This window comes from Aethalodelphis obliquidens, unplaced genomic scaffold, assembly GCF_003676395.1.
Source record: "Aethalodelphis obliquidens isolate GAN/ISIS:26980383/991018 unplaced genomic scaffold, ASM367639v1 scaffold97, whole genome shotgun sequence".
NCBI lineage: Eukaryota > Metazoa > Chordata > Mammalia > Artiodactyla > Delphinidae > Aethalodelphis > Aethalodelphis obliquidens.
Genome location: NW_020838041.1, coordinates 3431571 through 3446881, shown reverse-complemented (window position 1 = coordinate 3446881; position 15311 = coordinate 3431571). Strand labels below are relative to the sequence as shown.

Below are 15311 nucleotides of genomic sequence, written 5' to 3'. Positions count from 1 at the left end.
ACAAAGAAATCACGTTGACATTTTGTTGACGTTTTGTTTTTGCTTTTAGTTCGCATGCAAGAAGGGAAAGGAGAGAGGCCAGAGGAATGGTGGGGGGGGGGGGGGCGCGGCCCAGGGCGCCCGGAGCTTCTCCCAAGTCCAGCTGCTGCCCTGCTCTCCGCTCCTCTCCTCCGCCCCCCCATACTTGGCCCCCTACTCCCACTTGTTTTCTTTCTGTGTCTTTCTATTACCTCATTTATTTCTCATTTAAAAAAATGGAACGAGGCAAAGAAGAGAGGGCCTGTTGTTGAAGTGTTTTCTGTGGGAGGCGCACCTACAGAAGACCCTCTACCTTTCCTGGAAGTATCATCGCCAGGCCTCCTCTGCTGCCCGGACGCCTGTTCCAGGATCAAGAACTGCCCACCTGCCCCCACCTGCTCCGGGAGGGTATGCACCAGGGAACCCATGGCAGATTATACTGTCTCTGCCCGGGTCACAGAGAGGCTGGGAGCTACTTAAAGCTGCCACAGCCAGCCTCCTGCGTGGAATCACAGCTCTGCACAAAGGTGGAGGGCATCGTGTCCAACGAAAATGGACCGGTGACCGATACCCTTGCCAGTCCAGCTGTTAGCATGTGTTGCAAATGGAACAGAACAACCCGCCCAAAGCCATGCTTCCCAATCCCCGTGTCCCACGAAGGATCTAAAGCCGGCAATAAACTGAGTCCTATCCAGGCCTGCTTCCTGTCACTAGTCCTTCCTAAGAGTTCTCTGACCCTGAAGCTGAGGCCACAAGCTCTGGGAGAGAGAACGGTCTTGTCATGCGAACGGGGCTTCACAGACAGAGATGACAATCCTGTGGGCTGTGGTGACTACAGACAGGTCGCCGGGCACCAGAGGAAGTCTCTCCTGCCCACGTGGACAGGAAGGACAGAAATGAAAGATGGGAGGAGTTATAGCTGTTTGGGAGTGAAAGCAGCAAGAAAATGAAAGGCAGCATGAAGATGAAAACAGTGAAAAGGAAAAACAAGCAGAGACAAACGGCTGCATCTCTTTCCCCACAGAGGCAGCATCGCCACCGTGGGAAAAGGGAGGGTAGCCACACAGTTCTGAGCAGCCTGCAGCGGCCGGGAGAGGACAGAGAAGGTCGTGGGGCAGCCTGCGGGACCAAATTTAAGAACCAATGGAGAGTCCCTGACTCTCACCCTTCTTTGGGTCGACACTGGACCGAAGCTTTCAAGGCAGTCACGGTCCTTACGTGAAGCGGTCCTTGCCTCCTGGTAATTAACGTTAAACTAGGAGGACGATTCCGGTGAACTTGTGCACAGGCAGGCAGAGGGGGAAGAATGTGGCCATAAAGGCAGGAAGCTGCCGTGGGAGCGAGGCTGAGAACAAGGCGTGGTGGGGAGGCGGTGGGAGGGCACAGAGCAGGGTGGCCGGGCAGGCTGCCAGGGCAAGGAGATTGAAAAATCCGAGAGCAATCTCATCTCAATCTCCTCCCATGCGCGGGCCTGGGGCAAGGGGAGGAGGCGCCACGGGAAAGCTCTCCGCCCGACGCAAGCATGCTGACCCGCACGCCCGGCGGAGGCTGGGACACGACCCCGCTCCAGCCCAGCCCGCATGCGCTTCTCCTGGGGCGAGTCCATAAACACCTACCTTCCCAAGTAAAGACCAGAAAGGCGCAGCCTATGTCGCTACCACGGAGCCCCACACCCCACGCGCGAGCCCACCTTACGGCTCCCGGAGGCGGGGAACAGGCCCGAGTCCCTCTCTGTCCCTGAGCGCCTGGCTCCTCAGGGCTCACTGGAGGCCACAGCCCCTGCTCCCTGTGGGCCACGCCCGGAGGGGCTGAGCATCTGTACAAACTGGACCAGCTCCACTTGCCCTCAGCTCAACCGGGCCCGGGTGCGACCAGCACCTGTGCTGCGGCCGGCTACCGAGCACCCACGCGTGTCCCCAGACCGCTGTCTGCGTGCAGGGCACGAAAGCTGACCAAGCATCCCGAGCCTCCTGCAGCCAGCACGCCAGCTTCACGATGCTTGAGCCTGTACGTCTGAAGCCTCTGTCCCCAAAGAGGGTCCAGGTCGGCTGGCGGGCGGCTGGCACGGCCCCCCCAGTCCCTGGGTGGAGCGGGGCTGTCTGCTCCCCTGGCCGGGCTGCGAGCTGAGCGAACGCGCTCAGGGCTGAGCCGGCAGGAGCTTCTCCCCCAGGGGTCTGCGACTGGCAATGCACAACAAGGGCAGCTGACTCAAGAAGAAATTTTTTAACTAAAAGAAGATTGGCTTTCAATCAGTATACCTACTGGTATGGGGCCTAGACGGTCATGGCCAGGCTCCGCCTGAATTTGAGGTGGGCCAGCACACGACCCGGGGCTGAGCGGGGCACGAGCTTCCATGTACCTGACCTCCATTGAGGAAAGAAAAGGACTAACGACCTCGTTCATGAAATCTCAGCCCGAGAGGCTGATGAGACAGAGAGAAAGACGCACCTGCCCCAGCCCATGGCCCCAAGGGTGCCTGGCACCTCTGTACTCAGAGAGGGAATCAGGGGTGGGGGGGAACCCAGCTGCTCCCCCTCGGCTTGCAATCCGGCCCTCGTGTGGGGCTGAATGGATGAGAAAGCACCTCCCGGCTGGAGGGTACGAGGCGGCCTGGGCCCTCAAGGACCCTACAAGGCAACAGCTCGGGCCTTATCCACGCTCCTGATCAGCGTTTGGGCCATTTCTTAATGAGCATCCTGTTAGTTGCCAACAGACAGTATAACACAAGGGCTTCCAAAATGGAGGAGCCCCTGCACAATGTGAGCTGTGGACCTGCCATTCAGACCTGTCCAGCCTGCGAACGTGCTCTGAGTGGCAGGTGAGGTGGGCCTAGAGAAACCAGCAGCTGGAGAAGCAAAACCACCAGCTATTTTTGCTTCTGGCTGTTCTTGAGACGTAGGCGGCACTGCCTGACACCGCGTGTGGGCGTCCCGGCGCGTCCGGGATGGGGAGCGTGGAGCGCGCACAGGGCTTGCCCCTCCCGCGTGCAGCAGCCACGCAGACCAACAGGATTCCGGGCATTTGACCTTGTTGAGCCCTGAGCAACTTTTTTCAGTAAAGAACCAACCTTCTCAGGCCATGGGAGCAATAAACGTCTCTCGCAGAGGGCTCCTGGCCTGAGGGCTCTGCTCACACTTCCAGGAGCCAGAGGCATGTGTTTCATGAGGGAAGATCCGCCGAGGGAGGAAAGCAGCCAAGCGGCACCCAGCCACCGCGGCCGGCCCCACGCGCTGCAGCCCTGAGGCCCGGGTCCATGCACTCCCACATGCACTCCCTCTCCCCTCCCCTGGGCAGCGCGAGTGCGGCTCCCAGGACTCGCTGCCCGATGGTCACCGTCCCGGGGAGGGAGATGTGGCTGAATATTCCAGGGGCAAGGGCGGGGCAGGAGACCAACAGCAGAACCAGCCTGCCCTCCACGGAGGACTGGCTCCACCCGCGTGCCTTCCTGGCTCCGCTTCCCAGGCTCTCCCCCGGGGCCAGGAGCTGAGGACCCGGCTTCGGACTTTCACCCGTCCCTCCCTCGGGATGAAGCTGCTGCTGAGAAAACCTTACGAGTTCCGCTCAGGCCTGCCTCCAGCCTGATGCACGACATCCCCTTACACCAAAGGCCACGTCTGTCCCCAGAGGGGCTGTGAGGGGCCCCAGGGGCGCCGGGCGAGCTGAGAGCCAGGGTAGGGGCCGCGCACAGGCTCGCCTCGTCCTCACCATGCCCGCACCCCTCACAGGCTGCCCTGACCCGCCCGCAAGCCTGGGTGCAGGCACACGGCAAGTGCGCCTCTCCATACCTTCATCTCCTCCTCCATCTCCGACATCTTCCGCTCCAAGGCTCGCCTCTCCTGTTCAACACAACCAAACTGCTGAACATCTGACAGGTTTGGAAAGGAGTCAAAACCCTGCCCCCCACCCCACCCCCGACTTATCCGGACCCCAAAGCCATGGGAATAAAACTTAGCTGCTTTCCAAATTAAACACAACCGGGGGAGATGGGAACCCATTACACGCCCAGGGTCAAGTCAAAGCTAGGGTTCATCGATAAATTTGAGTTTTCCCAACCCGAGAATGTCAACCCCAGAAGGACACTCTGAGAGTGGTCAGCGGGGGTCAGCAGTTGGCCCGGAGCTGCCCCACCTCGGTCAGGGCCAGCAGGATGTCTGCTCTTCTTAGGGCTGGAGTCCTGGGACCTCGACCTGGGGCAGAGGGTCCTGCTGAAGCTCCCCCTCTGTTCAAAGGGACGGGAAGGGTCCAGAGGCCTGGACCACACGCTGTGGCAGGCGAGCCTGCACAGTTCCGCTTTCCCAGGGCGACGCGGACGGCCCCCTGAGGACCCTCCCGCCCCGAGCTCTCAGGAGACCGAAGCACCAGCAACAAAACTGCTCTGCAGAGTCAGGCAGAGAGGAGAGACGCCCCCTGGGATGGGATGCGCAGGCGCCCGCCTCCTTCAGACGGTGTCCTCCCCCCACGCACACGCACCCGCTTCTCCATCTCCAGCACCGACGACCGGTCGGCGGTCTTGTCTTGTTTCTGCTGGTGCAAACGGAAGGAACACATTGTTACTGGAGTGTCTCAGGGCCAGAGGGCCCGTCTAGTCCAGCCCACCGGGCGCCCCGACATGTGGCCCAACCCACGGGTCCTGATGTCACAGAGACGCAGTCGCCGCCCTTCCGAGTTCACAGAATCCCCACTGGGAGTGGAGGCAGCAGCAGTGCTCCCAGGAGTGTGACACGGTCACAAGTGCAGAGGTGTTACCACACACACCCCCACACACACCCCACACACACCACACACACACACACACCCACACACCCCACACACACACACACCACACACACACCCACACACCCCCACACACACACACCACACACACCACACACACACACACACACACCCCCACACCCACACACACCCCATACACACCCCATACACACCCCACACACACACACCACACACACAATACATACACACACACACACACACACCACACACACCACACACACACACAAGGCCAACCATCTTCTCCCCCCTCACCGCCCCTCCCTCACCTCTTTCTCGAATCTCAGGCCCAGAGGAAATGAAAGTGCCTTTCCTCCTGTAAAGCCTGAGCGCCAGGCACTCTTCTGAGTGGCCCCTTCCCGCTCTGCTCCTGTTTTGGGGACCGAGGCTGCGATTTTCAGGGAGGACGGGCTGCCAGAGCCTCTCAGGGGTCCATTCACGGGGCCTGCCCTGCTTTGGACAGAACTCTCTGTTTTATGCCCTGGGCTCCCAGGTAAGATTAGAGCTTGATTCTGGGTCATCTTCTACTTTAATGTAAATTCTGCAGAGGAGCCAAAAACATTTGGCCGCCACAGCTACAAAGCAGGGAGCAGCTTCAGGGAACGACTCTTAAAAAGGGCAGGGAAATGACCCCTGAGTCCCTTTTGGGCAGAATTTCTTACAATCGATAGATAGTTAATGACGACAGAGTGACTACTTTTATGCCTAGTACCAGGCATGGAAACATTTAATAAGCACAGAAATTACGCTGGTCTTTCTTTTTCAAAAAATTAAGGACTAGCTGGAACTGGCAGTAAACCGGGATTTCTGGCTCCGGTCCTGGGCTCTCACCATCTGCTCTGAAGGTCACAGCCGCGGCCTGTCTACACCACAAGCCTCTCTTCCCTAAGCCTGAGCAGCGCAGAAGCTGTGCCGATTTCACTACTTGGTTCACCTACACAAACAGAACTTAACTAGTTCTCTTCGACAAAGAACTAATTTTGTTTTGCCCTGTTTTAACCCTAACCCCTCCGAGTTCGGGTGGACCTTTCATGGGAACACGCCGTGTGTGCACGTGGTAACTGTTTCCACACGGATGTGTGGCGTCGACAGGCCTCCCCTCCACTGTCCTGCCGAACGGTCCAATTTTGGTAAAGAGCAGAGGCTTGGTCTGTAGCACCACCGTTTCTTCTGAATTCTAGTAACTTGTATTTGGCAAAACTCAGTATATTCCAACACACCCAGCAAAGCAGGTGGCTAGAAAGTCAATGCTCTTCCCCAGCGGCTAAAAGGCTGAGGTTATTTTCAATGCCCCCTGTGCAATCTGTGTCCCCGGCTCGCGACTCCAAAGCCGAGACCCCAAAGTTCAAAGGATGCACTGTTGGGGCTTCTGCAGAGGAGGGAGCGGGGCGGGCGGGCCGTGGCTCCTGGCAGGACTAGCCCGTGCTGGTTCAGGACCAAGTTGGCCTCGGCCGCCACAACCAGGCGGGGCCCTTCCACGATGACAATGACGGACGGGCAGCTCCCAGGACAGGCCCACTCTGCGCTGGCCGAGCCCTTCAGGAAAGCGCAGCCCCTCGGGCGCCAGCACCCCTGCCTGCCCGGGGGTGTTGGGAAAGCACTGGCCCGAGCCCCACATGCTCACTGCCGTCGATCCCAGCGCTTTCATCTCTGCTTTTGGATCCCACCCTGGGGTGGAACCGACAGCCAGCTCTGGTCTTCATCTGAGCTTCCCGGTGACAGTCCAAATTCTCATCCCCAGGCCTCCAGGCGGCTTCCTGCTGACCCAGCAATAACCCAAGACAGGGCTCGCGCCAGCCTTCAGTGAGGGTCTATCTCTCTGGCGATGAGTGCACCGCCCGCTATGTGCCACTGATTAAACCAGGCCTGGCAGCGAGAGGAAGAGCTTTATCTGGTTCCCTGTTCCGGCACAGGTGCTGCAGGACAGAACCCAATGTCCCAATGACACCTTCGTCCTGGGTTTGCTGTGACCAAACCACGACCGACAAGGCGGGAGGCACACACTGCCCACGACCAAGCCCTGACGCTGGCCCATGCTCTCCGCTAAGAAATGAGCAGATGACCCGTAAGAGTAATTACTGGCACTCGGGGGCCAGGAATGGTCCACTGGACCATCAGTTTCCAATTTTAAGTTCAACGCGGTGTGAACCCCTAACCAAACCTCTGGGAGGGGGAGGGCTGACCCGACCACCTCTCCCCTCCCCGCTCCCCCTCCTCACCTGGGCCATCTTCTCAAGCTTGGACTTCACGTCTGCCAGCTCGAGCTGGGCCTCCTGAAGTTTTGTCTTCAGTTTCTGGTTTTCGGTCAGGGCGCTCTCGTAGAGCTGGGGGAGGGAGAGGAGGGAGTCAGGTCCCCACCCTGTGGGCGGAGCAGGAAGACAGAAGGGCCCAGGGACAGAGGATATTCAGCCGAGGGCTCTGGCTCTCCTGCCGCTGGAACCCTGAGGTCCCAGGTGCTGAACACAAATGATGCTCCACTGCCAACAGTGTTACTGCCCAGGAGGCGGGGTGGGGCAGGGAGGGCCGCCACCACCTCCAGCAGGGAGGGCATTGTCCACCACCTCCAGCGGGGAGGGCCGCCACCACCTCCAGCAGGGAGGGCCGCCACCACCTCCAGCAGGGAGGGCATTGTCCACCACCTCCAGCAGGGAGGGCCGCCACCACCTCCAGCAGGGAGGGCCGCCACCACCTCCAGCAGGGAGGGCCGCCACCACCTCCAGCGGGGAGGGCATTGTCCACCACCTCCATCCACCACCTCCAGCGGGGAGGGCATGCGCATGGCTTAGGACGCGGCTCCCACACAAAAGAGGCTTCCTTTTGGAGCCGCCCTCCTCTGTATCCATCTTAGCCAAGTTCTGTTCAACAAAACACTTTCTTAACAGAAAAGTTTTTTCCTGGCATCTTAAGCACTTGAAAGGGCAGGTTTTTGAGCCGTCCCTGGAGCTGGGTTCTCTCCCTCAAGAACCAAAGGCAACGCACCACAAAATGATGGAAACCCCCCAAACCAGACTGTTACTATTTGCCGTTGCCGAGAAGTATCTGGTTGACGTTCACAGGACCTCATTAAAAGCACGTGTTTGTTAAAAATATCAGAGTCCATCAAGTGATTCTCCGGGCCCAGGCAACCAGCATTACTCTTATTTCCCTTTCCACAATCCTTAACCCTTACTTTTTCCTACACCTCTAAATGTCTGACTTAGGTGCATTTTTACTGCACTGAGAGCAATACGTGAAGGGGTCTTCATTCAGCGGTTGAGAGGGGGGTAGACGTGCTGGCCGTTAGCATCTGTCGCTGGAGCACCTTCCCTCCCGCCTCTCAGCAAGGAAGAGGCAGGAGGGTCGAGCGGAGGGGACCCCTGCGCGGGGACCCGGGAGCCCCCACCTTTCTGTAGTCCCTGCTGCTGTCTTCCCCCGCGCGGCTGCTCAGGGTGGCCAGGCGGGCCTCGCGGGCCTCCCGGCGGGCTCTGGCCGAGGCCCGCTCGCTGCTGGCGTCACTGCCTCCCAATTCCAACCTGTGGGAGACACAGTAAAGGTACAAGTGGCTTCCGAGAACGAAAAGGTGGAGGGAGGTGATGCTTAAGGGCGGTGGGCGCCTTTCCTAAGATGTGCTTGAGCGCTCTGGCCAGAACAGGCCCGGGCCTCCCCGCCTGCCGAGGGCACTGCTCGGGGGAGGAGGCCAGCACCCATCCAGCATGGAGCTGACTCGGGAGGTCGGTGGTGTGGCTGTGTGCCGACGGCAAGCGCAGAGCTTCTCAAATTAGCTTAGGGCCAAACAGCTTCCCTCAAGAGCATGCTTTTAAACGCAGAAGTTTCTGGGATCTCAGTGGCTCTTAGAAAATGGTTCCAATGAAGTGCCAATGAGCCAGAAACACACGGGCCTGGAGCTGCAAGCAGGGGTGGGTGAGGGTGGCAACCTGGGCTCAGCAGGCCGGCTGGACCCCCAGAGGTGTCGGGGGCGCCACCCGGTGCCGGGACAGCTCGCGTTGCACCCTCTCCTCTGGACGCCACACCTGTGACAGGACTTCATGTCTCGTAGCGACTGCACTTTCGGGGCGGACGGTGGCTTCGTCCCAGTACTGACTGGTCCATGAGTCAAGGGCCTCTCAGCTGACCTCCTGCTTAAGTGGACGGATGACTGGCACCCTGGTCCTTCACACTGGCTCCTAGTTTTCTGGCACTCTGCTCTTTCCAAGCTAAAAGGCGGCCCACGGAAGGGCCACGTGCAAACCAGCCCTCCAGGGCTCTACCCCTGAACCAGGCGGTGTGAAGAGCCCCAGCTGTGGAGCTTCCGCCCGCGTTCCTGTCCTGCAGGGGCCACGCGGGGGTGGGGGTGGGGGTGGACTAGGTACCAGAAGAGGCTGAGCAGGGGTGGGGGCAAAGCTGCTGATGACACCAAGGGCTGTCTTTTCCTCACAGAGGTGCTCAGTCCTACAACATTTTCTACTGCATTCTTTTCCTTCTCATAGTTAAAAAATCTTTTGTAAATAGAAATCTCTTTATTGACTTTCCTGATTGCAAAAGCAATACATGCATGTTGAACAGTTTAAGCATTGGAACTAAAGTGTCTAAAATAGAAAGTGAAAGTCACCCCACGGTCCTGCCCAAGGAACAATCTCTACCAACAGTTCAGTTCATATCCTTGCAGGATGTTAAACAGGGATGTCAAAATAAATATTTCTGTAAATAAAACCAGAGAATACCTTCTGTGGTCTCTCCCCTACACCTACGCACTCACGACTGCAGGCATCTCACCATGTAAGTAAAAACACATTTGCCTCATTAAAAAAAAATGACTGCGTAGGCTTCCACCGTATGGCTGTATGACAGTTTAATCCTCTATTGATAGACACATATTGTTTGAAATTTCTTAGCTACTGTAAATAATGCTACAATAAGACTTGTCTGTAAATCTTACTGTATTTGTTATTTTCTTAGGATAAAATCTTAGCAGTGGAACTGTTTGGTTAAGAGATAAATAATATTTTAAATGCAGATATATATGTTACCATACTGCCCTCTAGAGAGGTTTAAAACTTTTCAATCCAATAGGAGAAATATCTTATTGTTGTTAATTTTAATGCTTTAAAATCATTATGGAGGTTCAATATCTTTGATTATTTATCTTAGTTTCTGAAGGGCCTATTCATAGCCTTTGTTAATCTTTGCCTCATTATATTGCGGGAGCATCCTACATACACTGGGGCTTTTAAAACTATCTAACATAGGTTGCAAAAAATGTTTTTCCCCACTTTCCTTTTTGTCTCTTTTAATAGCAGAGATTTTACGTAATTTTTTACGTAATTAGAATGATTCTTTCTCCACTGAGTTGGAAAGTCATACGTGACTTTTGGGGGCTGTCGACTGTGTTCTAGAATCTCACTGTTTTAACTGCTACAGTTTTATAGCATATTTTGAAGTCTGCAGGAAAATTTATTTTCACAAATGGTCATTATAATGTAAGAGAGTTCACAAGAAATTAACTGTAGCAAACAAAACACCACTCTCCACCAATTCTGCAAAGCGAATTTTCTGCTGGGTTAGTTGGAAATTATATTTATCCTAAGCTGGTGCTTGGTGAGAGGGCAAGCAAAGGAAGAATACACGCAAGTTTGTAAATTTTAAAATATATTAATAAGGTAGAACCAGCTCAATTATTAAACAAATTATGAAACTCATTTGCCCTATGGTATCCTGTAACTACATCTTCCCAATCTCCTCTTAATTTCGTCATCAGAGGAACAGTGAAAAATGGGAGATTCAAACTCTGGCTCCACATTCTCTATTATTTTATAATAATAAAATAACGCGAGCTTTTCTCTAGTTGCAGCAAGCAGAGGCTACTCTTCGCTGCAGCGCATAGGCTTCTCATTGCAGTGGCTTCTCTTGTTGTGGAGCGTGGGGTCTAGGCGCGCAGGCTCAGCAGTTGTGGCTCACAGGCTCTAGAGCGCAGGCTCAGTAGCTGCGGCGCGTGGGCTCTAGAGCGCAGGCTCAGTAGTTGTGGCACAGGGGCTTAGTTGCTCCGCAGCATGTGGGATCTTCCCAGACCAGGGCTTGAACCTGTGTCCCCTGCATTGGCAGGCAGATTCTTAACCACTGCGCCACCACGGAAGTCCCAGTCTCTATTATTTTATTTTATTCTCCAGGAAGATCAATTTTGTACCCTTAGGTACTAGGTGAAAAATTACAGAGGATCATTCCCCAAACTCTGATATGCTTGACTTTTCAGCAACTGCAAAACAGGTCTTTGGTTCACTGGATAAACTATTCCTGGGCCCCATGTGGGTACAGGGAACAGTGTCAGGTTCCCTGAACCAGCCAGTCGGGCTGGCCTCTCCTCTGCCCTGAGTGCCCTTCTGTACTTCCATCCCGCCCCTGAGACGGCCTGTCCAGTCATCTGTACGCTACACGAAGGTGAGGACACTAATGTCTCCCTAGCCCTGGCTGGGGGGAGCGGGCACGGTGCTCGGGGAACCAACATGGAGGTGGGATGCAGCGTGACTGGACAGAGGGGCCCGTGTGGGGGCCGAAGGGAGCTGCTTGTGACTGTGGGGCCGTGGAAATGAGACAGGAGGATGGAGAGAGGCTGTTACACTAGGCAAAACCACGTGCAACCACACATGCGTCTACTCACGAGTGTGAGGCAGGCAGGGTCTTACCTAGAAAGTCGTTCATGCTGGAGAAACGAGACAAACAGAAAAATCAGCATTAGCAAGGGACTGACATTTATTATTTCCGTTTACAAATGTACTCTTCGAATCAGACGTCTCAGCTTCACGGCTGAAGACAGGGGTGCAGCCTCACAGTGTGAGAAAAGGCTCCTCGGCTAAGCGCCCACGCCTGTGCCCACAACTTGCGAGACTTGAGGCTTTGGGAGCACATCTCATTAAACTAGAGTCCAGCAACGTGTGAAATGATCACCCGCCCTGCCACCTACCAAGCCGTCCTGTGTCCCAGGACTGCCTGGGCCTGCGTGACAGGCTGCCTCTCTGGATCTCAGCGTCCGTTCTACCCACCTCCCTCCACTCACACCCTCGGCCCTGCCCGTGTGAACACGGTATCCATGGCTGTGAAGGTCCAGGACGGTCCCCACTTCCTCCCAGGTCCCTAGTGAAGGGAGAGGAGAGCGGGGGAAAGGCCCACACCCATCCCTAGGATGGTGGTAAAAAAACGAAAAGAGTAACAAAGTACTGAGATCTCAGAAGAAAGGAGTTTACAGATTTGACCTCTGAGCTCGGTTACCTATGGTCGCTGCAAACAACAATGATTATGCCTGTTTTACATTTATTTTTAATCACAGATGACCTTTACCCTATCTCCACTTTTTTATAAAAAGAACTGAGGCCAAAAAAAACCTCAGTTGATTTAAATGTATTTTTTTTTTCCTCCTTTGAGGTGTTAAAGAATAACAAAATCCTCAAGGGCAGACAAAAGAAGGAAGACGAGAAACCAGGCCCGATGACCTAACAGGAGCAGCGAACCCCTGCTCCTCTGGCCGTCGCCTGGGGACACTGCTCTGTTGAAGGTCACACCGCGTGAGGGCCCCACATACCGCACCCTGAAGCTGCCCAGGGGGGCAGAGCGCCAGCACTGCTGGCTGGAGGGACCAACCAGGTGACCTCGCTGCAAGGTGGCTTTTCCCCGTGGACTTCTGTCTTGAACCCGGGGCTTCCATTCATCAATCCTCTCGTGGGCTTTTCCAAAACGTCCTCAGCCTAACCTCAGTCCGGGAGGTTCTCTCTCCAGAGGCCTAGAGCTGGGCCTTCTTCCATGAATTGTAAAAAGTCCCCCAGGTGACCCATCATGCAGCCCAGGTTAAGCACCACTAACCATGGGCTTTTTAATGTGAAGACGTGTCCCATCTGAGGCGGAGGAATCGGTGAGAGACCGTGCGCTGTGTCTGTAACGTTCTCCTACACTGGAATCGGGCACCCTAAAACGTGTGAGTCTGGGATTCAGGAATTCTCCTGTCTCACATTTATAATATCCCATCAATCACTGCTTTTACCAACATTAACTAAGGGTTGTTTTTCTCCGACTTGAAGACTTTTGTCAAAAAAGAAACTAAATTTTAGCCACGTCTCAAGAATTACTTAATATATAAAAACGCTTCCAGTGTGCTCAGTGGTGCTGAGGTTTCCCCCGGTGGCCATGCAGCTCTGTGCTGAGAGCTGGCCTTGGTGGTGCCCGGGGGGCGCGGGGGGCATTCACAGCCCAGGGGGACTGCCCAATGGGACACGCCCCAGACCCGTGAGTAACTGAGGCCAAACTCCATCCCAGGCGACGCCAGGGGCCCTACTGAACTGAAGGACCGCGGAGAGCAGGGCCCGTAGGGGAGGCCCCGAGGAGGGGCAGCAGGGAAGCTGTGTGAGAGCAGTGCCGATGGGCCCGTCTGAGCAGCGCGGGGCAGACGGGGAGGAGGGGCAACAGAGGACAGTGCGGAGTCCGGGGCCCCTTCCCGGCAGAAATGGACGAGATGATGCTCGGGAAACGCGCACACACACACATCCAAGGTCTCCCCGCACCCCCCTCCCTGCGGCTTGGCCACCGCCTCACTCCCAGTGACGCCCTCAGGGCCTGCACTGCTCACCAAACACCCAGCCGACAGCTCAGCCTTCGGGAAGGGGCCTGCCGGCCTCAGCATCGGCTGGGCCTGGGAACCAGTCTCTGTTCTGACACCTAGACCAGCGACTCCTCAACGCCCTGCCAGCTCCGCCTCACTTCGCAGCTGTAAACGCACCACACTGGCTGCTGCTGGTTCGAGCAGCAAGTTAACTCAGGACCTGGGAGACCGGGGTGGGGCAGGGGTGGGGACTGAGCTCCCAGGCTCCCGTCCACTCTCCCGCGGCTTCTGGGCAGAATGGCCTTTCTCACGCTCCATCGCCCCCATGGGAGAGCCTCTGGGAGCCTCCCACGCCCTCCCCAGGCACGGAGAACGACCCCTTTACAACCTCGCCAGCTTGCCCCACGCCTTGGTCGTCTTCTCCCACAGAAACCCAAGCACACCTGTGCCCAGGGCGCAGACGGGGGCCTGGCGACGTGACCGACAGACGTGTCTGTTTACCAACTCGGTGGTGCCCAACTGTGGGATCTCACTTGAGGGTGCGGTAACATCCTCTCTGTAAGAATGTGATTCGTGGGAGGAGATTTTACTACATGTCCAGCTTTCAGTCTGCCGTGCCGACGCTGGCAGCGGCCTCTCTAAGTGAAGAGATCTTCCTTTCATTAAGGCAGGGAAATCTGGCTTCTCCCAGGCCTCAGTCTGAGCCATTCTGTAGTATCAAAGCGTACTACTCATCTCCACTGACCGACTCCTATCAGAGCACCGGGTAACTAACCTTTCCCACTCAGGATGGCCTGGAAGTACTGCGGAGCTGCTGATGCCATCATCGCACCAGCGGAAGTTCTCACAGGGCAGCATCGCATGCAGTGACACTGAGTGGCCTCTACTGAGGAGGCTGATGCAAGATACAAACAGGCAAAAACTTAAAGACACAGAAAATAGGTTAGCACTGCCACGCAGCAATCAGAAAAAGCCCACGGGGTCCTGGCAGCCCCAGGCAAGCCCTCCCCAGAGGCCAGCCTGGAGGGCCGTGCGTCCTACGGGGGCTGCCCAAGAGCGGCACTCCTATCTCTACCTGCCAGGGGTAACTGAAAGCAAACAGGACAGTCTGCTGTTTGTTGTACTCTTCAGGCATGTAAGATGCGTGTTATCAAGTTCTTTGGGATGAACTTTCATCAGGTGTTGTGACGAGTAGACTGTCACCGGATCCAGGTGTCAGAGGAAACAGGGGTCCCTCCAAGCCCGCCCTCCATCCTTCTAGTACTCCCCCTCCGCGCCACCCCCCCAAATCCTGGAGCCCTCTGGAACCCTCGGGCTTTTTATCATTGCCTTCAAGGACTCGCCTTAGCCACGTCCCGAGAAGGTGACCTAACTCCTTAGAGAAGAGTAAGAGTCTCAGAAAACAGGATTTGGGGCCATAGAGGTAGCACGGTTGTAGGTTGTAGAGGTAGCACTGTTTGCCATGAAGCAAACAGTACCATTTCAAAGAAGGAAGACACCTGGGATTTCTGGAGGAGATGGTGTTCTCATCGTAACAGAAATTAGCCTGAGAAGACAGTTCTTGGAGGCCAGAGGGCAAGTGGGTTAAAAGTGTACGGGACCTGGGACTCAATCCCCAGCTTCTGATAAAATGGCTTTGGTATTTAGATCATACTTCCAGAAACTACTGGTTTGCTTGGTTTCTTGATATCCTAGATAATCTGGTGTTTGACGGACAAACAGTGGTTAGATTTAGGGAGAGAAAGTTTGGGTTTCTTGGGTAAAAGGAGCAGAGTGGCTGAACTGGTGGAGACTTAACTTCCATTTTCCCTCTTCCTCCTCCTGTCACTCAAACTGAGCACAGTTCACCGTCACCCGGACACTGTGTCTCAGTCTGAAGAGCTGACTCCGTCCCTGCAGGGAAAGCACGGAGTGGGTCTGGAGAGCAGGGGGCGGGGCAGTGCGGGCTTGCCTACGTGGTCTC

At 55.8% G+C, this 15311-nt stretch overlaps 1 protein-coding gene across 11 annotated transcripts in view; it reads right to left on the bottom strand.

Moving 5' to 3' along the window:
• The window catches only part of PPP1R12B (protein phosphatase 1 regulatory subunit 12B), a 201208-nt gene that overhangs the window by 18042 nt on the left and 167855 nt on the right, over positions 1-15311 (bottom strand). For 9 of the 11 annotated variants that reach the window (XR_003430659.1, XM_027096044.1, XM_027096041.1 and 6 more), the window contains 5 exons: positions 11445-11461; positions 8171-8300; positions 7008-7112; positions 4489-4542; positions 3804-3854 (listed from right to left, as the gene is read on the bottom strand). Coding sequence is in view for 10 of the 11 variants with exons in the window: in XM_027096044.1 (XP_026951845.1) it covers positions 3804-3854; positions 4489-4542; positions 7008-7112; positions 8171-8300; positions 11445-11461 (357 nt within the window). In the remaining variant the exon portion in view is untranslated. Of the gene's footprint in view, positions 1-3803; positions 3855-4488; positions 4543-7007; positions 7113-8170; positions 8301-11444; positions 11462-15311 lie in introns of those variants that run through there. The other 2 variants (XM_027096042.1, XM_027096047.1) reach the window with 2 other exon arrangements.